Source organism: Camelus bactrianus, chromosome 16 (assembly GCF_048773025.1).
Source record: "Camelus bactrianus isolate YW-2024 breed Bactrian camel chromosome 16, ASM4877302v1, whole genome shotgun sequence".
NCBI lineage: Eukaryota > Metazoa > Chordata > Mammalia > Artiodactyla > Camelidae > Camelus > Camelus bactrianus.
In genome coordinates this window covers 28,283,764-28,306,153 of record NC_133554.1, presented here as the reverse complement: position 1 = coordinate 28,306,153, position 22,390 = coordinate 28,283,764, and the positions used below count along the sequence as shown (strand labels likewise).

Genomic DNA, 22,390 nt, shown 5'->3' with positions numbered 1-22,390 from the left:
TGGCCCAGAAAGATGACGTGGATTGCCCACATTTATGAAACCACTTCGTGGGATCAGAACTCCGGTCTTCTGATTCTCAGGTAGTGGTCTATCCATTGCATCAGCTGCTTCCCTTGTTATTGAGTAGATGGATGGGTGGATGGGTGGACCAGTATCATGGTGTGGTGACGTGTGTCAACAGCACCCTTGTCTCAGTGCTTCCTACTCTTTGGACGTTTGCTAAGCCCCTTCACCCTTCTTCTTGGTACCCCCACACTATCATGGGGGTGGGGAGCTCGCATTTCCAGAAGCTAAGGCTCTTCATCCATGGACTGTCTTCCACCAGAGCCATCCAAGGACACCTTTCACAGAGCAGCTGGCATTTAGGGGTTGGAAAAGGAGGGAAGAAGACATGATCTCCTGCTTTCACTTCAGTTCTTCAGAGAGAAAAGTCTTTCCCTTGTGTTTGGCAAGCGTTTTGAGAGTAAAAATCAGCTGTGGAGTAGGAGGGGTATGCCACACATTCTTACCCAGATTAATAAGATGTCACCAAGGTGATGATTTAAAAAAAATTTAAATGAAGTTCTCTTGCCTCAGAGCCTTTGAGCTGAAGAACACTTACGAACAGAGTTGGCTGCAAGTTAATGATGCCCAGGAATGGCTTGGTCACAGGTAGTGGCTTCTAGTGGTCCTGGACTAAGATGCTGCTTCTAGCAGCTCTGCCCCAGGAGGTGGGCAGTCTTCCCCCCATTTTAAATATCAAAATGGAATAATAATGACATTCCCTTATATTTGTAAAGCACTACCTTCAAAATACTTCACACATGGCAAAGAATTTTAATTTCTTCATTTTTTTTTATGCCATCATTATTGAGTTAGCTGAACATCCAACCTATTTATTTACTGAATATTTACTGCGCTTCTATTATCATTCTAAACATTTGGGGCAAGGCAGTGAAAAAGAAGATAGATAACATCCCTGATATGGCAGACATTGCTTTAAAATTTTTTTGGGGGGGAAATAATTTTATATTTTCAGAAGAGTTGTAGACACTACAGAGAGTTTGCATATACCTTTCACCTGTCTTCCCTTAGTGTTATGTAACTGTGATACTTTTATTAAAACTAAGAAATTAACATTGGCACGATACTATTAACAAAACTAGAGACCGTGTTTATATTCCACCAGTTTCTCTTTTTCTGTTCCAGGACCAACACTGGATCCTACATTCATTTAGTTGCCATCTCTCCTCAGTCTCCTCTAACCTGTCACCGTTCTTCAGTCTTCCCTTGTTTTTCATGCTATTTCACACAGTGTTTCTCAGTTTGGGTTTGTCTGAGGTTCTCTCATGATTACACTGAGATTGTGGATTTTTGGATGCGTTATTACATACTCTCGTCACTTCTCAGGGTACCTGAGACCCACACAACTTCTCTGCTGATGTTCCTTTGATCACCTGGCTCGGGTTTCTCTCTGTAAAGCTACTATCTTCCCCTTTCCATTCTCTAGTCTTTGAAAGAAAGCCACCACGTCTTGCCTACACTCAAGAGAAGAAATTTTTAGCAGAGCTTGCCTTTTAATGAGAGGAGATAGGAAATGTTTAAGTAAATGAATAAACAAGAAAAACTACTAGTGAGTCAGAAACAATAATCTGAGAATTAAAACAAGGTGATGTGGGGGAGGGTATAGCTCAAAAGTGGCAGAGCCCATGCTTAGCATGCACGAGGTCCTGGGTTCAATCCCCAGTACTTCCTCTGAAAAAGTAAAGAAATAATTAAACCTAATTACCACCCCCCCCGCCGCCAAAAAAAACCCCTCTAAGTAAATAAGTAAGTCACTGTTCAATTTTTTTTTTAAAACAACAAAAAACAGGATGATGGGGCAACTTCAGCTGAGATCGAAATAACAAGGAGTCAGACGTGAGGTGGCTGGGGGTGGGGGTGGGAGGGGAGGGGTGTGGGGTGTGGGGGTAGGGGTAGGGGGTGGGGTGGGGGGAAGAACCTTTCAGGAAGAGGGAATAGCTTCTTAGCAGGAGCAAGCCTGGCATCATCAGACGTGTCACTCCCCTCTAATGACTCCCTTCTGATCCAGAGGGAAAGCCACTGGCCCACAAAGCCTGCACCACCTGCCCGCCCCACCCCGCCCCTCGGACCTCATGCCCCTTCCACTCTACCCCACTGACCCCTGGACGTTCCTCAGACGCACCAAGCCCGCTCCACATTCAGGCCTCGGCACTGGCTGTTCCCTCTGGGGAAGTTCTCTTCTCTCACCTACTCTCATGGCCAGCCCCCTGACTTCCTTTAAGGTCTGGCTCAAATGTCACATTTTCAGTGGTGCCTACCTTGACCTTCTTATCAAAAGTAGCCTCACGCCCTCACTGCTGGTACCTCCGAGCTGCCTCATCTGCTCTCTTTTTCTGTATCACCTTTAACTTGCAACACTCATCCACACACGCACGCACCCATGCACATGCGTAGCACCAAGACCCAGTGAGTGAGTGGGTGCCCCCGTCGCTTGGGACATCAGCGCTGGGTTAGAGGGCAGTCCCTTGCGTATAACCACATCTTGGGCACTTTCTTTAGCTACCTGGGCCTGCGTGACAAGTCAATGGGCAACTGTGACTCTTTAAATCCCACCTCCTTATTGCTGATTTCTTCGACAGTTCTCACTGCCGGGTTTACAATCAACTCTCTTCCCTTGCTTTAGACGCTGCCTTCACGTCAGGCAATAGTGAATCCTGTTGTTCTCTCTTTATTTGCTGATGACTGAAGAGGCACCTGCATCGTGTTCCCCACCAGCTTATGCATGAAAAAACTATTTTGAGGAGAAACTGACATTTTAAGTGGAAGTTTCTAGTATTTTTAAAGGAAATATAATCCAGATTTCTAAAACTTCCTTTCCACTAATCTTTTTGGTCCCACCTCTTGCCTACGCAACAAATACCCAACCCCTGGGGCCCTCACTGGAGGCATTCCAGCAGGATAGACCAAGCTGTCCCGTTAGTGGCCATGCAGTGATGGTAGAGGAAGGATAATTGGAAAGACCAGGAAGGTGGACTGAGAACTTCAGCTGGCATGTGTTGTACTGTGTCATATCACTTCTGCTAAATCTTGCAAATCTGTTTTCTATAAGGATGTGGATATTGAGGTGACATTTATTTTCAGGAAACACAAAAGGCAAGTCAATCCATATGGTCGGATAAGGGGAAATAATTCTTGAATAGGCATCTCTTGCAAATGACCAATGAATCAGGACAGAAGAAGAATCAGTAAGGCGTAAGTTAGTACCATGATTATTCCCATTTTACAGATGGGAAAACTAAGGCAGAGACTGATAAATAACTGCCCCAAGGCTGGGACCAACAGTGGAACTGAGAGTCAAATAACCCCATGCTAGTGGCTTTAGTGCAGAGGGTAGCAAGCTTTCCTCTGTGTTCCTACTGCAGGTAGTGCCTTATCCTAGCACAGAACTCACCAAGAAGGACTGTAAATGTCTCCTTACTAGAAAGGAAGCTCCCCAAGGACATAGATTGTGCATTACTCATATTTGAACATAGAGGCTGGTAAAATAATTCATACAGTAGAAACTTAAATATGTGTCTATGAGGAGTAAAAATAATTCGAGTTTTTGGATTATTCATTATTCTGGATTAGTCATTCTTCTGTTTCCTTGATAAAGAAGTTATTAGACACACTGGTCAGACTTTTGTCAAGCCTTGTAATGCAAGGATATATTCTCTTGAGTCAGATTTTCTTTCTGAACTCGTTGGCCATTATTTCCTCACGTAAATGTTTTGTATATCTGGCCATAAAATAAATCAACAGGGACTTAAGCAAGGTTAAAGGGACTAACATGTGTTTGCAGTGAAGCAAATCATACTATAGCTAAGGAAGTCGGTTTTGTAAATTTAACCCTGATCCCCAGTTCTTAACGCAGGCAAACATTATTTTTCCTTTGAAAAAAATGAATACATGCCAGTATGAAAAAAATGCATCTCTAGTATTAAAGGTCCATTGTAACTGAACGTTCTTTTCATAAAATACTGAGTCACTATGCTGTACACCTGAAACTAACCCACAATTTAAAATCAAAATACATCAGTAAACTTTTTAAGAGCTACAACTAATTAAAGATCTCCTGTAAAGAGCAATACTATTTTAAATTATACAAGCCAAAAGGAATATGGGAATAACAATAAATTCATCAATTTATTCACACAAAAAAATGATCACCAAAATTAACTAAGATAAACTGCAATGTTGATCAAACTCAGTCTCAGTCCAAAAAAGCTGTGTGTTTCTAAACTGCTGGCATTTTACAGAATATTATAATGAAAAAACCTCCCAGTGAGGGTATCCTGGTCTTTGATATGATATTCGAACATATTTGGAGAGCATCCTACATCTGAGACTCACAAAGTCAAGTCAGCGCAAGGGACAGAACAAGTTCTTGGGTTGTTGCAGTGCCTTGGAAGGAACAGATACTAGATAATAGATTAATTATCAGTGCCCAGATAAGATGGCTCCCGACTGAGGTGGGCAACAGGGAGCTAGGGGGTTTGACCACACGGGATGGCTCCCCACCAACGCTTAATACCCAGAAAGTGAAAATGGTGTCTAGTCAATGAGTAATTGTGAACAATATATACAATTCTTTTTCTTTTTGTTCTGAGTCCTGGAAACTGACAGTGAGACAAGAGGTGAGGGCATGTCTCAAGGCATGTTATGTTAGTAATGTTCCTTTTGTTATTGGGGGGGGGGTCTTATTTTACCAATTCTGTCCTAATGTTGGCCCACGTGTCCATCCCCAGCTCTGCATTTTAAAAATTCAACACTGTTCTTCAGCTGCAGATGGAGAGGGAAAGGGCTGGAAACAAACATTCCTGACACCCACTCCTGTGCCAGACGCAGTGCTAAGACTCTTTATCGTGCACTTTCTTGCTCTATCCAAGCAGCATCCCTCTGAGGTTGACAGTGTTATTGCCATTTTTCTCATTTAGGAAGAGCCTACCTAACTTGTGAAAGGGCACGCAGTCAGCTCAATCAGTGGCAGAGTGTGTGTTTCCTTGATGCTAACCTTAGACAACTTATCTGAGCCCAACCTGTGGTTTATGCATTGGCAGAAAGAAAGGAGAGGCAGAGCAATGCTGGCAGCCAGGAAGGCAAGCGACACGGTTGCAATGTGCTCCTGATGGCCCTGTGATGAACAAGGTTGCTGTGACTCTCAACCACAAGATGCAAAATTCTTTGAGTGCACGTTATGGATTGACTACAGTTATTATTTCTATTTATAAGTGATATTCCTATTTGTCTTGGATGCTTGCATCCTATTTCTGCCACACTCATACTGTTTTTGTAGATCTTGCTCATGTCAGAAAGCCTTCTCCAACCCCCAGATTTGAATCAGATGTGTTCATAGCACTTTGGCATGTGGATTTTGTTGGGCTGAACAGAAAAGAACTGCCTATGTTCACTATCACAGTAGATATTTTTGGGGATGTCTACATAGCATACAATGCCTGCCTTCCCCATACAATTGCTCTCCCCACCACTGGAGCAGATCTCCCCAGACCTTTTTATCTACATGACCTCACCCCCACACACAAAGCTGATTGGGTCAGAGTTCAGGTCTGGGTTGAGAAAATCAAGTTTCTTCTCTGGAGAATTTGGAATTGGGATGAAGAGACAGCCAGCCAGTCAGTTCAGGATGGTCTCAATCCAAAGGGACATACACTTGGGAGCTTAAGGGGGGCCATTTATGCCCTCCATGTGCACAGGGAATTGGAAAAAGGAGAGCTTATGGAAAGAATGAGAGTAAAGTAGCTGTGCAGAGATAAGAAATGGAGTGGGAATAGTTCCTGGGGCCACAGCTTTGCTTCAGTCCTGGATTTCAGTCTCTCCACTGGTTTGGTGGCCCTTGGGTCCTCTGACATATCTCAGAAGCCTTCCAGGAAATTCCTTTTGTAACTTAACCTAGCTTGAGTGAGTTTCTGTTATTTGTACCCAGAAGCACCATACCTAAGATGCCATCAGAAATTTCAGCTCTACGTGGGCTGTGGCCAGGCTTGTTAATCTGTGCAACCTTAGGCTAGCACAGTTCTTGACCCAGCTCCATGAATTTTTCTCGAATTGCACTGACTGAACTCAGCCTTTTTATCTAAGAGACAGAGGTAGCACTACCTGATCCTCCCCCCAGATCGTCATATGCTCTAGGAAATTAAATTAATTGAAACCATGGGATAGTTGATTCCACTGAAAGGTGGGCCTCACCTTGCTGTCACTCCACCGTATTTCCAGTTGGAAGAGGCAGGTGCAGTGAGAGCTGAACAGCAGGAGAGAGTGACAAGCGAGGCAGGGTATGAAAGGGGCTTGTTTTCTTCTATGTACTTTGGAATCAACTGGTTCTTTAATTAAGGGGAAAAAAAATCACCCTCCAGCTAGTAAAGACACCCTTAAGAAAATTAAAATAATGTAAATCAAGCTAAATGAATACTGCAAAAGCAGCGTTGGAGCTTGGTGGGATGGAGTGTTTGGATGCCCCTGAGGTTTTAAAACAAAGCCTGCAACTACTTCTTGGAGCAGAAACACTGTCCCTGTTGTTTGATGGCAAAGGAGACTAAATGCCGACACCAAGAGGGAGTCACAGGGGAGTTTAAGGTGACAGAATCTCCTTGCTGTTCTGGATCTCCAAAGACCAGGATTGAAACAAAGCCTAAGTGGATGATGATGACAATTCCTGGGGTTTCTTCTCAGGAGTGATCAGTGTAGAGAAATCACTTAAGTTGCAATTAAAATATACAAAGCAAATGGTTCAAGGGGAACTCCTAGTTTCTAGTAAAATATCTTATTAGCCACAGGAGCATTTAACGTGGGAAGTAGCTGAATGACTGATGTGTGACAGAGCGTGTATGTGCGTGCGTGCATGCACTGGTAGCCTAGTGGTGGCATGGGTATGAGGAGGAAGTTCAATATTCAAGCATCATAACAAGCAAAGGTGACATACCCAAGTGAGCAGAACAATCTGATCTTTAATTTTTGGTGTCACATCAAATGACTTAATTTCCCAAGCTTTTACCTTAAAGGATGCATGATGATGGCTATTTATAAAGTGTATACTTAATCTCTGGGAGAACCTCTCAAATATAACATAAAGCTTTTATTACAGATCAATGTTTCTGACCCTCCAGACAGCACAGCGACCCCATCAATCAATGTTTATGTGTGATGATAAGATGATGCAGTAAGATTTTATTTCCATGGGCCTTTTGGTGCAGGAAGGGCCCTGACTGAGCAACTCTCATCCTTTCATTTCTGGATGAGAAAAAGGAGAGTTGGAGAGGTTAAGCGCTTGCCTAATCAAGGTCATCTAGACAGAGGGTGACCATATGATTGATTCATTGTGCAAACTGGAGCACTTTTGAGAGTAAAAGGAGGTGCTATTATAATAACATCAGGACCAATTGGCTGCAACCTGGACTGTCCCAGGCAAGCCAGGGCATGTGATCCTCCTATCTAGACACCTCAAGGCTCTGCCTCAGGGTGTCCCACAGAGAATGAGAAAATATGCCACCTGCTGGTGTGCTTTGGAAGAACCTGTAATTATCTGGGGATGGGAGGCGGGGATGAGGAAGTATACTTCCTTGTACACGCTCAATCTGATGGGAGTTTTCCCCACAGTTCTAAGCTGGTGTTAGCAGGGGCTTGACTGGCCTGTGCAGGGCCTGTGTGACTATTAGAAAGAGGTGCAGATCTTTGGGGAGGACAAACACCCTACCCGGGGGATGGTGACTTTTGCAAAGATACAGGGAATTATAATACTCCAGTATGTGCTAATACTCCAGGGAAAATGACAATCAGAAGGGGCCTCAGACCCATCTTCTTAGAATAAGGGGTTTTGGAACCAACGGCTGATGGAATTCTGAGGAATTTTACCTCCCACACAGATGCCACTCTGGATTCTTGTAGATGGAGGATGGACCCCAACCCTGGAAGATGGAGCTCAAAGAAGAGAACCATTGCTGAAAAAAAAAAAGCTACCAGTTTTTTGAGCCCTCAGTGTGCTAGGGACTGTTCTGAGCACTTTACATATAATGATCTTCTTAATCCTCTAAACAACCTTACATTGTGGAACCGTTTTTGTATCCTGATTATGATGATGGTCATACAGATATATACTTGTGCTAAAATTCAGAGAACTGTGTGCCAAAAGAAAAAAAAGATAATCTTACTGTATGATAATTTAAAATATAAAGTCAATAAAAAGGACTATATACTACTGTATGAATCCACTGATTGAAACTTGCGAAAACGCAAACTATAGTTATAACAGATCAGTGGTCGCCAAGGGTTAGGGTTGGGGAGGATTGACTACTGAGGGACATAAGGGAACTTTCTGGAGGTGCTGGAAGTGTTCTAGATCATGGTTGTGGTGGTGGTTACATGACCAATTGTGACATTTGTGCAAATGCACCAAGTTGTATAGTTAAAATTGCTGAATTTTATTGCATGTAAATACCTCAATAAGGCTGGGGGAAACAACCCTTAATGTGAGCATTTTTGTTAGTCTCATCTTATTAATGAGAAAACTGAGACACAAGGAGGTTGAATAACTTGTCCAAGGTCACAGCTGACAAGGGACAGAGCCAGGATTCAAACACAGGAATGAACAATCACAGCAGTCTTAACCTCTGCATCTAACTGCTGTATGCAAAGTAGGTCACAGTTCCTCACCTGGGGGCAGGGAAACACATCAGCCCTAGAGAGGCAGGTGCAACAGGGAGGAAACATGTCCTCCACAGAGGACCTTATGAAAACAGCAGCTGTTCTGAGCTGGCCATTTGGGTCCACCACAATGAGTCTTTCCTGAAGCAGAGAATTACTTGCTTTGAAAAAACTGGTTTAGGGACACTGAGTCCTGATGCAGGAATCTGATGGTCCCTGGGCTTCCCCCTTCTTCTGGCTCGCAATGTGATTTAAAACCTCCTGGCTAAGCTCATTTTGCCAAATAGCTCCTGCAGGATTCATTTGCAAGGCTCAAGCCAGAAATTTCTAGCTCAGCAAATAGATCCAAAGCAAGAAAATGTATTCACCCAAGCTACCTCCGAGACTAAGGAATATGGTTTCTCATGCTTTGCAGAAGGAAACAGATGTATTTATACACAAACAAGTTCACAGATATACAATATCTTGCTTATTTTATTTCAAAGAAGTGAGAGGACAAATGCAACTGTACATCTGTATGAAACTTCCCAGTTGCTGTCCATCTGCGAGGGGAAGGTGAAGGAAGCAGACACACACAATGATGCTCTGTCATATTTCATACAGCAATTGTGCCACTTGGAGAAATAGGCTCCTGTCTCACTTTACAGTCAGAAAAAGTGCAGGCTATTCTTCAGGCTGATGCAGAACTGGGAGGGGCTGAAAGATCATTTCAGGTAACAGACAAGGTACTTGTGATTAGAGAGAACAGACTTACCCATGATCAAGGAACTACGTAGAGGTGCAGCCAGAGAGGTGACCTCTGACTTGGCTAAGATCATTCAGTGCACAGCTGGAGGAAGAGACCTGGATTCACATCTTAGCGCTTCCCCATGCCAACCATGTGACTGAAGGCAGGCTCTTTGACCTCTCCAACTTTCTTTTCTCCTTAGTAAAGTGATGCTAATGAGTGCTAGCTCATGGGCTTCTTGTGAGGACTGGGTGTAAAAGGGCACTGAGCACAATGCCTGGAACACAATACATGCTCAATAAATGAAAACTGATGGCAGTGATAACATTAGTACATTGTGTCTTTCTTTTTTTTGGAAAGGGGAAGTAATTAGATTTATTTATTTAAAACGAAGGTTGAACCCAGGACCTCATGCATGCTAAGCATGTACTCTGCCCCTGAGCTATACCCTCCTCTCCTCCATGTTCCACTCTCTCTCTCTCTTTTTTCTTTTTAGTACATTATATCTTTATATGTTTTATTTGAAAGGATTTTGGACCAGATAAGATCTAAGGTCTAGGCTGGCTAGTAACTAAAGCCCAATCCCAGGAGTGGGTTTTTTTTTTTTCCGGTACTGCACTATCACTCTGTAGTGTATATAGAACTGGCATCATTAGTCCAATTTCACAGCTTAAAATGTTAAGGCAGGCTAAGTGACCAATATCAGACAGCTAGTAAATGACAGAATGGGGTCTTGAAGCCTGATCTTCTAAGTCAAAATGTTGCCCTCTGTCCGGTGGCCCTACTGTCTGTCTCCTAGGACAACATCCTTTCCCCTTGGGTGTTTGTCTCTGCTTCCCTGCAGCCCCCTTCCAGGCCAAGGCAAACCCTGTTCTTGGAGACTGCCTCTGACAATCCGATCCAATGAATAATCATGCGAGCAATCCTAGTGTTGCCCTTTTACTGCTGAGATGGAGATAGATTTATAGAGGCTGACTCTGGCTGGTATTTGGGAATGGATAATTACCTTCACTTACTATATCCTAGGCTGCTTTGGCTAAATATTAACTGCCCAGAATTCTGCCCTTTCCAACCAATTCTGAGCATGAGCATGCCACAAGGAAACTAAGTGGCATAATTCATTTGAGGTGGCCATAAATCTAAGGCTTCTACCAGAAATGATGCAAAGAATTAATGAAACATGAAATCAAGTAAATGGAATTGAGTACAGTAATTAGTTCATATTTTAATCCTCAGGTCTGTTTATTATCCATCAACTGGAGAGCAATTAAGTTGGCACTATTGAGATGATTAGCTTTGTTTCTGCAAAAGTTTATCGATATGTCAGAGCAAATGAATCTGGGTTTTTTAAACAGCTTTATTTTGAATTGTATAACAGCACATCCATGGGGTGGCTAGACATCTAATGATTTAATTTTGCAATATTATCTAGATTACTTATATTTAATATTACTGAACTCTTCTGGGTGGTTATTGGGGAGAGTGAGTGGGAGGGAGGATTCAAACTGTGGAAAAGCATGGCTCATATCTTTGGGTTTTTAATGCAATAATAGTATGACTGCATTTTCATACTGAGACCAAATCAAGAATCTTCAAGTCATTTCACTTTCTATTTTGGTCTTCCAAACTTTAATTTCTGCATTTCTTGCAATTAGGCACTGTAATGGTTCTCACATTGGTGGTATTTTTCTTGGACACTCATCATTGCTTATATTTGTAAAATAACCTGCCAACATCTTGCCTCTTTGAGGCTGATTGTATAAACGCCCTTGTGACAGAGCTCTGCTCACTAAGGTAAGAAACCTGAATGTCAGGCTATATGTGCTCGACTGGGCAACTAAACCAAATGAACTAAAAGGGGCCTTTTGAATCTTGGGATTTGATATAATTAAAATTTGTATTTGAAAACTTAAAAATCTCAAAGCAAGAGTCAGGAAACTTGGGTTCTGGTCCTAATTCTGCCACTGAACCTCAGGGATTTGAGGTAGCTCTCTTGCCCTCTCTGGCATCTGATTTTCCCTTTGTACCACAAGTAGGTTGGAAGATGTGACCTCAATGGGGCCTCTAACACTGACACTTCAGATGGAGGCTTCGAGCAGACTTCTTCTTTCCAGTAGCAGGCCTGTATCTTGAAGTGGAGATGTGATCTCTGGTGGAACCTCTACAAATGTTAATAAATGTTGACAGTGGTCAGATTAGTAGAGAATGAGTTATTTTTACTTTGTATCTTATTTTCTAATTGATTTTATTCCTGTAACTTTGGAAATGGATAAAAAAAAAAGTTACAGCTAGTTCATGAAAGTGTTAGAAGCAGTACCCATGCTCTAACTTCAGTGTCATGGTTACTAAATGAAGGAAGATCCCATTCAACACTTGTCGAACCCTAACAGTTATGACTTCCACGATGACAGTTAGGTTCTAGACTGAACTCTGATCAGGTCACAGTTAATGCCTGTCTTTAATGTTGTCTTTGTAATAACACCTCCCTCCCTGCTTTAGACGGAGTACCAAGGGAGAGACAAGAATCAAGTAGAGAAAGGTGGTGGCTGTCATAATGCCATCCTGGCTGGACCAGATTGGAGTTATGATGCAGGTTAGGATGGGATCAATGGGATAATGAGTTGATCTCAGCAACTTTTCTTCAAATGTAGAGTCTTCTTTCTTAGGCAGCGTCACAGTGTCCATCAAAAACTGGCGATCCAGGAAACTGCAGACTTGAATGTGCTGTCCTTTCCCGGGATTAATGATAAAAATATCCAAAGGGAAAGCTTCCTATCCTTAGATCAGAGTCATCATCTGCTGGCTGATATTGTCATAATCTGCTCTGCTGCCAACTGGGCTTCTGAACTCTGTTTGCTTTGCTTCTTCAAGGCCAGTTTGCTCACTCTGGGTGGGACTGGCTCCTGGAATCCAGAGCTTTGCCTTCTAGCATTGACAAAGACAAGTTCCCTGATCTGATCTGGGGAGTAATTCCAGGGCTAAAATGAGGAATCTAAATGAATTTTTCTAGCACATTGGTTATCAATGGTTTCATTACTCCTCCTCCCAGCTACACTGAAAATTCACTTACCTTATATTAGTAAATACTTTAACATAAGATGCCTAGATCTTCTGTTAATATTGACACTAACTTTATTGGTTTGCCATTATGACAATAGAATTTCATTCATGATATACTGAACACAGTTTAGACTCTCTGGAAGCTGCAGTCTTTTAATTGATGTTCATTTACTCATTCAACCTGCCAAGTGCCCATCACATGTATGGGGAGATATAAAAGCACACCTACTGTGTGGTTGCAGGGAGGTAATGGTTAGTTTGGGAAGATGGGGTCTTCCACTAGGTCATAGACTCCTTAATGGCAGCTCATGGCCTGTATGTCTTTAAATTTTCCCGCTGGACTAGGGCCCAGAGTAGGTGAGCAATCATTATTATGGGGCTTATGGATAAACCTTGGCCTATGTTAAGCAAGTTTATGAATCAGAAGACCTGAATTAAGTCCAACCTCAATCACTTATCGTCAGGCTGGTCCTGGGCTTAGTTTCCCCAGGTATGAAGGAGAAAGTCCTAAGGGTAACCTCACTGAACTTGTGTTTAGTGATTAATCGGAGAATTTACCTCCATGTGCTTTGGAATTCACTCAACGAAAAAGCCAAAGTCCATGCAAAGTCCATGCAAAGAGGACATGATCTGCTGCAGCTCCTGACCCTACTTTTACCTCTGTGACCTCTCACACCCTATCACTTACATATGTGCACATGCTGGTCCTGATCATCCCAGGATGCTCAAGCTCTCTCCCACTTCAAAGCCATGAAACTGGTTTTTGCCTTTGCCTGGAATGCCCTTCCTTAGTCATCCCTGTAGTAACCACGCAAATATCATGCTCTCAATAAGACCTACACTGCCCACCTTATTCATCCTTGTAACTCACTGTCTGCACTCCTCATCCTCTGATCCCCCTTACTCTGATCCATTTCTTTTCCCATAGCATTTATCATATTCTAATATACCATATAAATTTACTCATTTATTATTTATTATTTGTCTACCCTCATTAGGCTTCATCACCTTAACAGGAAGGATTTTTGCCTACTTCATTCACTGTAGCACATGGGAGACTCTCAGTCAATATTTGCTAACTAAATGAATGAAGGAAAATAAATCCCAAAGCATGTGAACAGTGGCTACATGTTAGCAGTGAGATTCCTCAGCCACCTGTGGGCTTGACTGAATAAGTTCTAGATTGCACTGCATAGTAATTGGTTCAAGTCAGTGCCTTGTTTCTCTGATGGATATAAAATTCCTCCAAGGTGACAAGGGTTCAGTCCTTTGTGTGTGTGTGTGTGTGTGTGTGTGTTTTACTGCATTTAGGATAAGGCTAGATTAGTGCCTCTTAAATACATTCTGAATTTCTCAAAGCATACCTCTTTCTCAGAGAGAGCCCAGAACATGTCTTAGTGATTACTGTGAACTAAATCACTCTTCCTTTTTCCAGTTTCTAATGGAATTTGATGCTTTGGACAGCCTTTATTAAAACACTTCAATTTAAATGAGGCTACATATTTCCTGTATAGTCAACGAATGCAATACCCCCAAAATTCCAGGAAAAAAAGGCAGTAGTAGATTGAGTTACTGATTCAGTGACTGAATGATTAACTCCACAAACAGCAATTAAGCACCTACCGTATGTCAGGCACTGTGCTAGGTGCCTGGTGTACAAAGATGAATAGCAAAAAATCCCTGTCTTTAAAGGGATTACCAAGGTTATTTATTCCTTAATTCAGCAAACATTTATTGACTCTGTTGTCATGTGTGAAACAATGTACAAAGATCTGGGAATACAGTGATGATCAAGACAAAATCTCTATCAACAAAGAACTATGATTATAGTAGACATGATAGTAAACAGTCACAAAATCTACAGTGATGGGTGATTTAGTAGATTGGGGTCAGCATAATTTTTCTTGAAAAGGCCAGGTAGTAAATATTTTGGCTTTTGCAGGTCACACACGGTATCTGTAGCATATTCGTCTTTTTCTCATGAAAACAGTCCTTTAAAGATGTAAACCATCCTTAGCTCCTCAGCTGAATTTGGCTCACAGTCTACAGTGTGTAGACTCTCATAATAGATGAATACACAGGACTTTCTGGAAGTCAAAAAGAGGCAGCAACACTTTACTGGCTGGGAGGAGGGAAGAAGGCTTGGAAAGCTAGAGCAGGTGGGCTGTGCTAGATGCAGGGGGAGGGAGATGGAGCCAGCATTCAGGGGAGAGGGAACAGCTTTCCCATGGCACTCAAGTCACTCTTCCATATGTATTAGTGGTGTATCTCTTATTTTTAAACATCCCAATTCTCATTCTCCCTCAAATCTCCAATTATGCCAACAGAGCGTCTCTACCGGGAGGTCCCAGCCTTCCGCAAAGTGCTAACTAGATTTCCAGAGTACTTCCCCCTAGAGCAGTTCAGCGCCTAACCGGGCCCTGGTTCTCTGTCGTGTGCTCCTCAGCACTTTCATGCCCTAGCACACTTCAGGACAATTCGGTGTTAGTTGCTTATTCCTACAAATTTGTGCTGCTTTGTGAAACCAGTCTCTCAAGGATGCAAATAATTGATTCTTTTTAAGAGGACAAGGTCTGCATCCTCTGTTGTTTAGTCTCAATTGTTTGCTCTGAGATAATTGTTGTCTCTATTCTGATTCAGAGCCACTAAAAAATACGTGTCTTTTACCTGGGACTTCTATGTTCCCTTTTAAATAAACAAATCTTATCTACATAGCAACAGCTATGGACTTTTTCCTCCCTCAAATGTGTCTGAACAGAGTCAAAGATTCAACAGGCTGAGACTTGAAAGGTTGATATACTGCTACCCCACCTTCATAGGGAGCAGCAACTGCGTCAGACCACACAGCTGTTCATCCATCTCCTTAATACAATCTGGAGAGGGCTATTTCATAGCTCCCTTTCTAGAACAATCTTCAAATATAACCCATATTTCATTGTTTTATAAGCACATGTAAGCCTCAATAGACTGTACGCTTCTCTAGGCAGGAGCTTGGCTGTGGAGCTCAGCACACAGCAGAAGCACAATAGCCACGGGAATAGTGGATAAAATGAACAGGAGAATCTGGCCACGGGTAACCCATGAGGAGGCTGGTGTGCAATTCTCAGTGTATCCCCTTAGCCCTTTGAAAAGGAGAATTTAAGGAAGATTTTTAAACTGGTTGTTTCCAATTTCTCCCCTAATAAGAGCGAGTCTTCTTATCTAGCCTCACTACTGCAACTTAACCCACAGGCAGGATTCTTTTCAAATAATATCTTTTACCTGGTTAATGTTTTTTTTTTTTTCATAAATAACCTACTTTATATTAGACATTAATCTAACCACTTAGATATGATTAGCAAGCTAAAGGTCTTACATATTAAAAAGTTAATTTTCCCATCTTAAAAAAAATCAAGACATTTGAATCTCTGAATATGCTCATTTATCACCAACTCCCAACAAGACATCCAGGAGTTTCTCATGTAGGACATGAATAATTTTTATAAAAACACAGTTGCTGACTGTGTCCTACATCCACGCAGCTTTATAAAACAAAGCAAATGATTACCATCAATTACAATAACCTCACTAGACAAGACTGCAATTAATCTACAACTCTTCAGATAACGACTGCTGCACTGTGCCAAGGAGAATGCCTGGCATTAATTGACTTATCACTATCAGCGATGATAGATGGGGCAGATGGCAATGTGATTATTCACTGTCGACAAAATAAACACATGCTTTGTTGCTGAAGTGTCTACTTGGGTCCACTCCGAGGACAGCCAAAAATAGAGGCCAAAAGTTGCTCTGAAGATGGTTCAAAATAAAAATAAAATGTTAACCTAAAGAATGGGATATATTTACTTTAACTGTGGCTTAACCCTCAGTAGACTCCAACTGGAGAATATTTTCTATAAGGAAGTCATGGACTGAGTAGAGTTTCAGCATTAGAAAGTGCATTAAAGCCCACAGTCCACTTGCTCATCAGGATGAGTCACTTTTATGAAGTCCTCAAATTCCATTCCATGCTTAATAATTTTAGTGATGGAAATTCATTATTTTCAGAAGCAAACTCATCCCATAGATGGATAGCTCTCACTCCTAGAACATACATTTAGCTGAATGCTGTCTTTCTAGAACTTCCAACCATTGACCCTACATTTCCCCTCATCCCACATAGAAGATGCCAAACTCTTCTTGCTCAACTATTGCCCTTTAAATATGAGCATACTTCATTTTGTTGCACTTTACTGCACTACCCAGATATTGCATTTTTATTTTTACAAATTGAAGGTTTGTGGCAAAGCCACAGCAAGCAAGTCTATTAGTGCCATTATTTCCAATAGCATTTACTCTCTCGTGTCTCTGTGCCATATTTTGATAATTTTCTCAATATTTCAAAATTCGTCATTATTACTATATTTTTATGGTGATCTGTGATCAGTTCTCAGATGTTACTATTATGACTCACTGAAGACTCAGATGATGGTTAACATTTTCTAGTAATAAAGTATTTTTAAATTAAGGTATGTACATTTTTTTAGACATAATGCTATTGCACACCTAACAGACTGCAGTGTAGTGTAAGCATAACTTTTATATGGACTGGGAAACTGAAAAATTTGTGTGACTCATTTTATTGTGATATTCACTTTATTGCAGTGGTCTGAAACTGAACCTGCAATTATCTTTGAGTTATGTATGCCTGTATCTCAAAAACCAATGCCTATCCAACTCTTTCCACGACATGTTTTGGTGCTTTCAACATTCTTCTTCTTATTTTTTTTTTTGGACCTAGACTCACAGCAGTTTATAGACCGCTCATACCCAGGGGCTTGGAAAGAAATGTGATACATCTGATGCTGTCTACCCGGGGCATGGCATAACTACTTGTGCTGAGACTGATGCTTAGTCTTGTCTTGGAGCAACAGATGGGTGCATGGTTACTCTGCTTGAGAAGCTGCTCTCCAAATCCCATTAGTCTAAATGGGACCCTAGCTTTGCCACTTCCAGGGGGCAGTTACCTTGGTTGCACCTTTTAAAATTTTTGTGCAGTATGGCTCTGTTGATTAAGTCCTCTCATTTAGAAAACTGGGATAGTTCAAGCAGAATCTGAGCTGAAATTGACATAGTGGGCACTAACCAAATTCTTTTGGAGAAATTTTTACAAATGTGTATGCCTGGACCCCACCTCTGGAGACTGATTCTGTTGCTTTGGGAGAAGATTCCAATGAAAATATTTTGGCAATGTTCCCCGTTTAATTCTGATTTGCAAATCTGTTTAAATGCTTGCTTTATTGGGAACACTTAATAATGTACTACTGAGGGAGTGCTTCACAAACCTAACCATCATACTCGCCTGAGAGCTTTAAAAATGCAGATTCTTTGGAACAACTGATACCTGTGGTCTGGGGTAGGTCTAGGAAAATTAATACATCAAGTGATCAAATTGTTATCTGTTTCCCTTAAGGATTTTGGAAGCTCTCATTTACTCCAAAATTGTAGTTTATATACAAGTTACAAAGCACCCTTACCACATATTGAAGAAACAAGCAACTTCAAGAAATTCTACAATGTTAAGATTTTAACCTACTGACCATCTATATTTTTCTTCATTCATTTAATAAATTCATTCATAAATTTATTTTTATTCTGAGACAATATTGTGATAGGCATTGGAGTTTAATAGTTCAGTAGGGGAGAGAAACAAACAAACAAAAAATAACAGCAAATAAATGAATGAGTCAACAAAGAAAATAATTACAAATCTTAAAATACATATTTAAAAAGGAAGAGCTTATCTAATTTGGATAGTCTCTAGTTCAGACTGGCAGTCCCCAGTCTCTCTCAGTTCATGAGTTTTTCCCCTCCTTTCATCATATTCCCTGCTATACTTTAGTTCAGGGTCTGCAACTCCTTGACATCTTCCATTACATTTCCATGTCCCTTTGGCAGACATCCCTAATCATTCCCAGCATTTTCCCTGCAGATCCAGGAAGGAAACTCTTAGTCCTGCTCAACCCTGCCCTCTATGCAGCCATTACTAATAGATCACAGATGAAATCCATGTGCAGCTTCCCTTGACACTCCTTGGTTTTTGCTGTCCCTCATTTCCTGTTTTACCTTTGTTGTCCATCAACTACTGAATACTTCCAGTGCTCCTTGCATTTTTAATCCCACTTAATTTTTGAAACAACCTAGAGAAGTGTCTAAGCTTAGCCTTAGAAGGATCAAGTAACCATCTCAAGTTTACACAATTAGTATGTGTCAAAGTAGGAGTACTAACTCAAGTTCTTTGACCCTAAAGCTAACACTCTTAAAATTGTTCTGCATTGCTCTTTTCTCAGCCCAGTTCAAAGGGGCACCTCCTCTGTGAAGCTTCTCCTGAACACTTCAAGTAAAATTTGTCACTTCTTCCTTTGAGTTAGCCAGGGCCTTAGTACATCTCCATTATAGCATGACATTATACTTTAATGATTTTGATATTGCATTCTTTGAGCTCCTCTGCAGTAGGAGCTCTATCTTTTTTTTTTTTTTTTTTAAATCTCTGTATCCTGGTAACTAGCAGAGTGCCTAGGTAGGTTCTCAGTTGACGTATTTTGAACAATCATTAAAATCTGGCCACTGGACTCGTTAGGCTTATGGATCTCTTTCTCAGTGTGTGGCCTTATTATATAAAAATAATGCCAGGTTTAAACATGATGTTGATTAAAAACATTTAAAAAGTGGGGGAGGGTATGGCTTAGTGGTAAAGCACATGCTTAGCATGCACAAAGTGCTGGGTTCAATCCCCAGTACCTCCATTAGTAAAAAAAAAATTGAAAAGTAAATAAACCTAATTACGTCCCCCCACCAAAATAATAATATAAAAAATTTAAAAAATATGTTAAAAAGACCAAATCAATAATGAGATACATAATTCTGTTATTTCAAAGCCTTCTTGACTTATTGAGGACTCTTAAACAGAAACCTAGTTGCAGGATATTTAGCATATAAGGATTGCTGACTCTTACTTGATAATCACCTTCAAAATACAAGAGAGGTAAAACAAGTCAAATTAACTACACTCTGCTTGTCAAGTGTCATAACCCAGATGATACCTGTTTAAGCTGTGGCTCTTATCCCATCACTGAAGCTCTGGTTTGGCTCTCTGATTGGCCTGAGTTCTGTATGGGTTGATGGTGGCACATAGTGACACTCACCATTAATGGCAGCACAAGATGACATTTCCATTCTGTAGAAACTCAGTCAGCCTATTTAGCTGCCTGATATATATATAACAGTAAGTCAAAGTTTTGTGCAAATTAGACTCATCATTCTACCAGGAGGGATAATTACGGAATCTGTGTGATTATATCTGACATAGAGGAGGCTGATTGCCCAGATAGGTATAAATGAAGATGTACATGAAAGGTGAGGGTTTAGGGTTGAAATAATGCTCTGGCGATTTCTTAGGGCAGTAGTCACAAGAGAGCTGCATCAACATCTCAGAAGGAAATATGAAGTTTCATTGTGGTCTTCCCTGGAACCTCATTATAAACTTCCATGTCAACTCGCAAGAGACAGATGGGGAAAGGAGGCACAGACCTTCTTATTTTATAGATTCAAGAGCAGTCTTTCCATATGTTATCTCACCTTGGATATAAATAGGCACCAAATCGTATTAATTGGCACCAAATTGTATTAATTGGCAGTTACCCATAGTACTTCAATAACCTCACCTACCTCCCCAGAGAAGGCTTGTCCATTGAGGAGGTGCTCCGACCCTTGGCTGTCCTCACTCCCAAAGTGCAGTCGGATCTCCTCCAGCCGGTGGCTGTATGTCATGGGCCCTCCTGATATGTTGACCAAGTGCTCCTTGTCCAGGCGCAGGGATACGTGTCTTCCAGTGTTGTACATGGTCCCACTGACCTACAAGGCAATGGAAAGCAGGTCAGACAAGGCTCTCCTCTTTCCATTTCTCACAATTTCTCACTCAACCTGGCTGGTGCCTAGACAAATGCTTTTGCTTCCTTTTGATAGGAAGACATTGGTTTGATTCCACATGTGGAGCAGGGAATGACAGCCTCTGAAGAGGGCATTCCTGCTCTACCTGGCCTCTGTGGTACTTTCTGTGAGTCATAAGCCACATTATCATTCAGGAATCTGAGGTAGGAACTCAAAGGAGACCTCATCACTTATGACTAATATTTTGGGCATTGCATCTTATGAAAAATTAACTTGTCCTTTTATCATAATTATTTGGAATATAAAGATCTCAAGTGTGAGAAATTGGAAAGAGCGGTTAGTGGGGATGAGATGCTACAAAGGCCAAAGGAGAGACAAGGAAACTAAAATGGGTGAATAGGAGGAAACCTTAGTGGGAGACTGAGGCTTGGGTCTGAAGACTCAAGTATGCAGTCTGGTGTGTCTTGGTTTAGGTCCTTCTGTCACCCCTGCAACCAGACACTGCACAGAATGAGAGCTCTGATCCTTCTCCACAGCTTCTGGCCTCAATGTGAAGCTAAAGAGATTCATACAAGCTCCCCCTTCCACAGATTCCCAGACCTGCCCCTCACTCCCTATTCCATCTTGCTTTAGGCACTGCAAGCATTTAACGTTACTGCTTGGGGTTTCTTTTCCTTCTTTTCTCTTTGAACGTGATGATTAGTTTCATTTCCTTAGCACCTCTCAACACTAGATATTAGAATGCTGATTCCTACCTGTGACCCCATTGCCTTAGTCTCCTGGGTTGACTCAGCTCCAGGAGCAGACTGAAAGCTTAAGGAAGACTTCGACTGGGTCTGGATGGGATGCTTCTGGACTACTGATTGCAGAGCTACTTGGATTTTCTACCTGCTTACTCTGACTCCTTTGGGCCCAACCCTACGGTTTCCTTGAGGGCTTCACATAATTTCTGATACCTTCATCAGACGTGGTTTTCATATATTTGCTCTTTAGCATTAGCCTATGTGCCCCTCCACCTTTCTGACACTAGTCTTGTGATTGATCAGTTAGTTTAGTTCTGTAGGTTTCTCCCTGTGGCAGAGACAACAATGCTCACCAGATACTCCATTGACTCGTTATTGCACCACCTGGCTGTAAGGTGAAGCCCGTGTGACTGATGTTTGCCACGGGCTATGAGGGGACATGACAAGTGTCACTTCCAGGCTGAAACAGTGAAAAGTTTATGCACAATTCTCCAGTCTGTTTCTTCCCCTGCTACGTCAATCAAGGGGGCAATGTGAAAATGTGCAAACGTGGTGCAGCTACAAGATGGAGCCTGTGTCAGCCTGGGTCCCCGGCAGACTATGTGCAGATTGCAAAAATGGCTAGAGTTCTTCCCCTCCCTGTAACTGCACTACTTTAACGTGACTTTGTAACTGCTCCCACCAAGATAGGGGGTTGGTTATTTCTCCACTCCTTGAATCTGGACAGGTCTTGTCACTTGTTTTGGCCAATAGCATACAGTGGATACAATGTGCTAAATCTCTAGAGGCCTTGCACACATCCTTACTCGTTTTTGGAAACGAGATCATCACGCAAACAGGCCTGGGCTAGCCCGCTGGAGGATGACACCATAGTGAGGAGAGCCATCCCAGGAGAAGCCATCCTAGACTGGCCATTCCATGGCTGCTCCACCAGTTGACTGGCCCAGCCAAGATCAGCTTAGCTTGGCCCAGACTAGGAGAACTTCCCACAGACCCATGGGCTGGGGAGCTAAAAAATTGGTTGTTAAGTCCCTAAGCTTTGGAATCATTTGTTATATAGCAAAGCTAACTGATACACAGTAGTCAATCATCTCTGTCCTGTGAGTCTGGAACTAAGAACAGAAATTCTGGACAGTCTTTGTTGAGTACCTGAACTAGAAAGTCACATGGGGCTCAGACAGTCAAACTGCTAAGCAGCTGGAAAGTCACACCAGAGAGAGAGAAGAGCGAA

General features: G+C 41.8%; 1 protein-coding gene across 5 annotated transcripts in view; it reads right to left on the bottom strand.

Moving 5' to 3' along the window:
* Nucleotides 1-22,390, bottom strand: part of CA10 (carbonic anhydrase 10) — a 531,376-nt gene that overhangs the window by 87,780 nt on the left and 421,206 nt on the right. For all 5 annotated transcript variants that reach the window (XM_010955755.3, XM_045517201.2, XM_045517200.2 and 2 more), the window contains one exon: nucleotides 20,195-20,380. In XM_010955755.3, coding sequence (XP_010954057.1) covers nucleotides 20,195-20,380 — 186 coding nt within the window. The remainder of the gene's footprint in view (nucleotides 1-20,194; nucleotides 20,381-22,390) is intronic.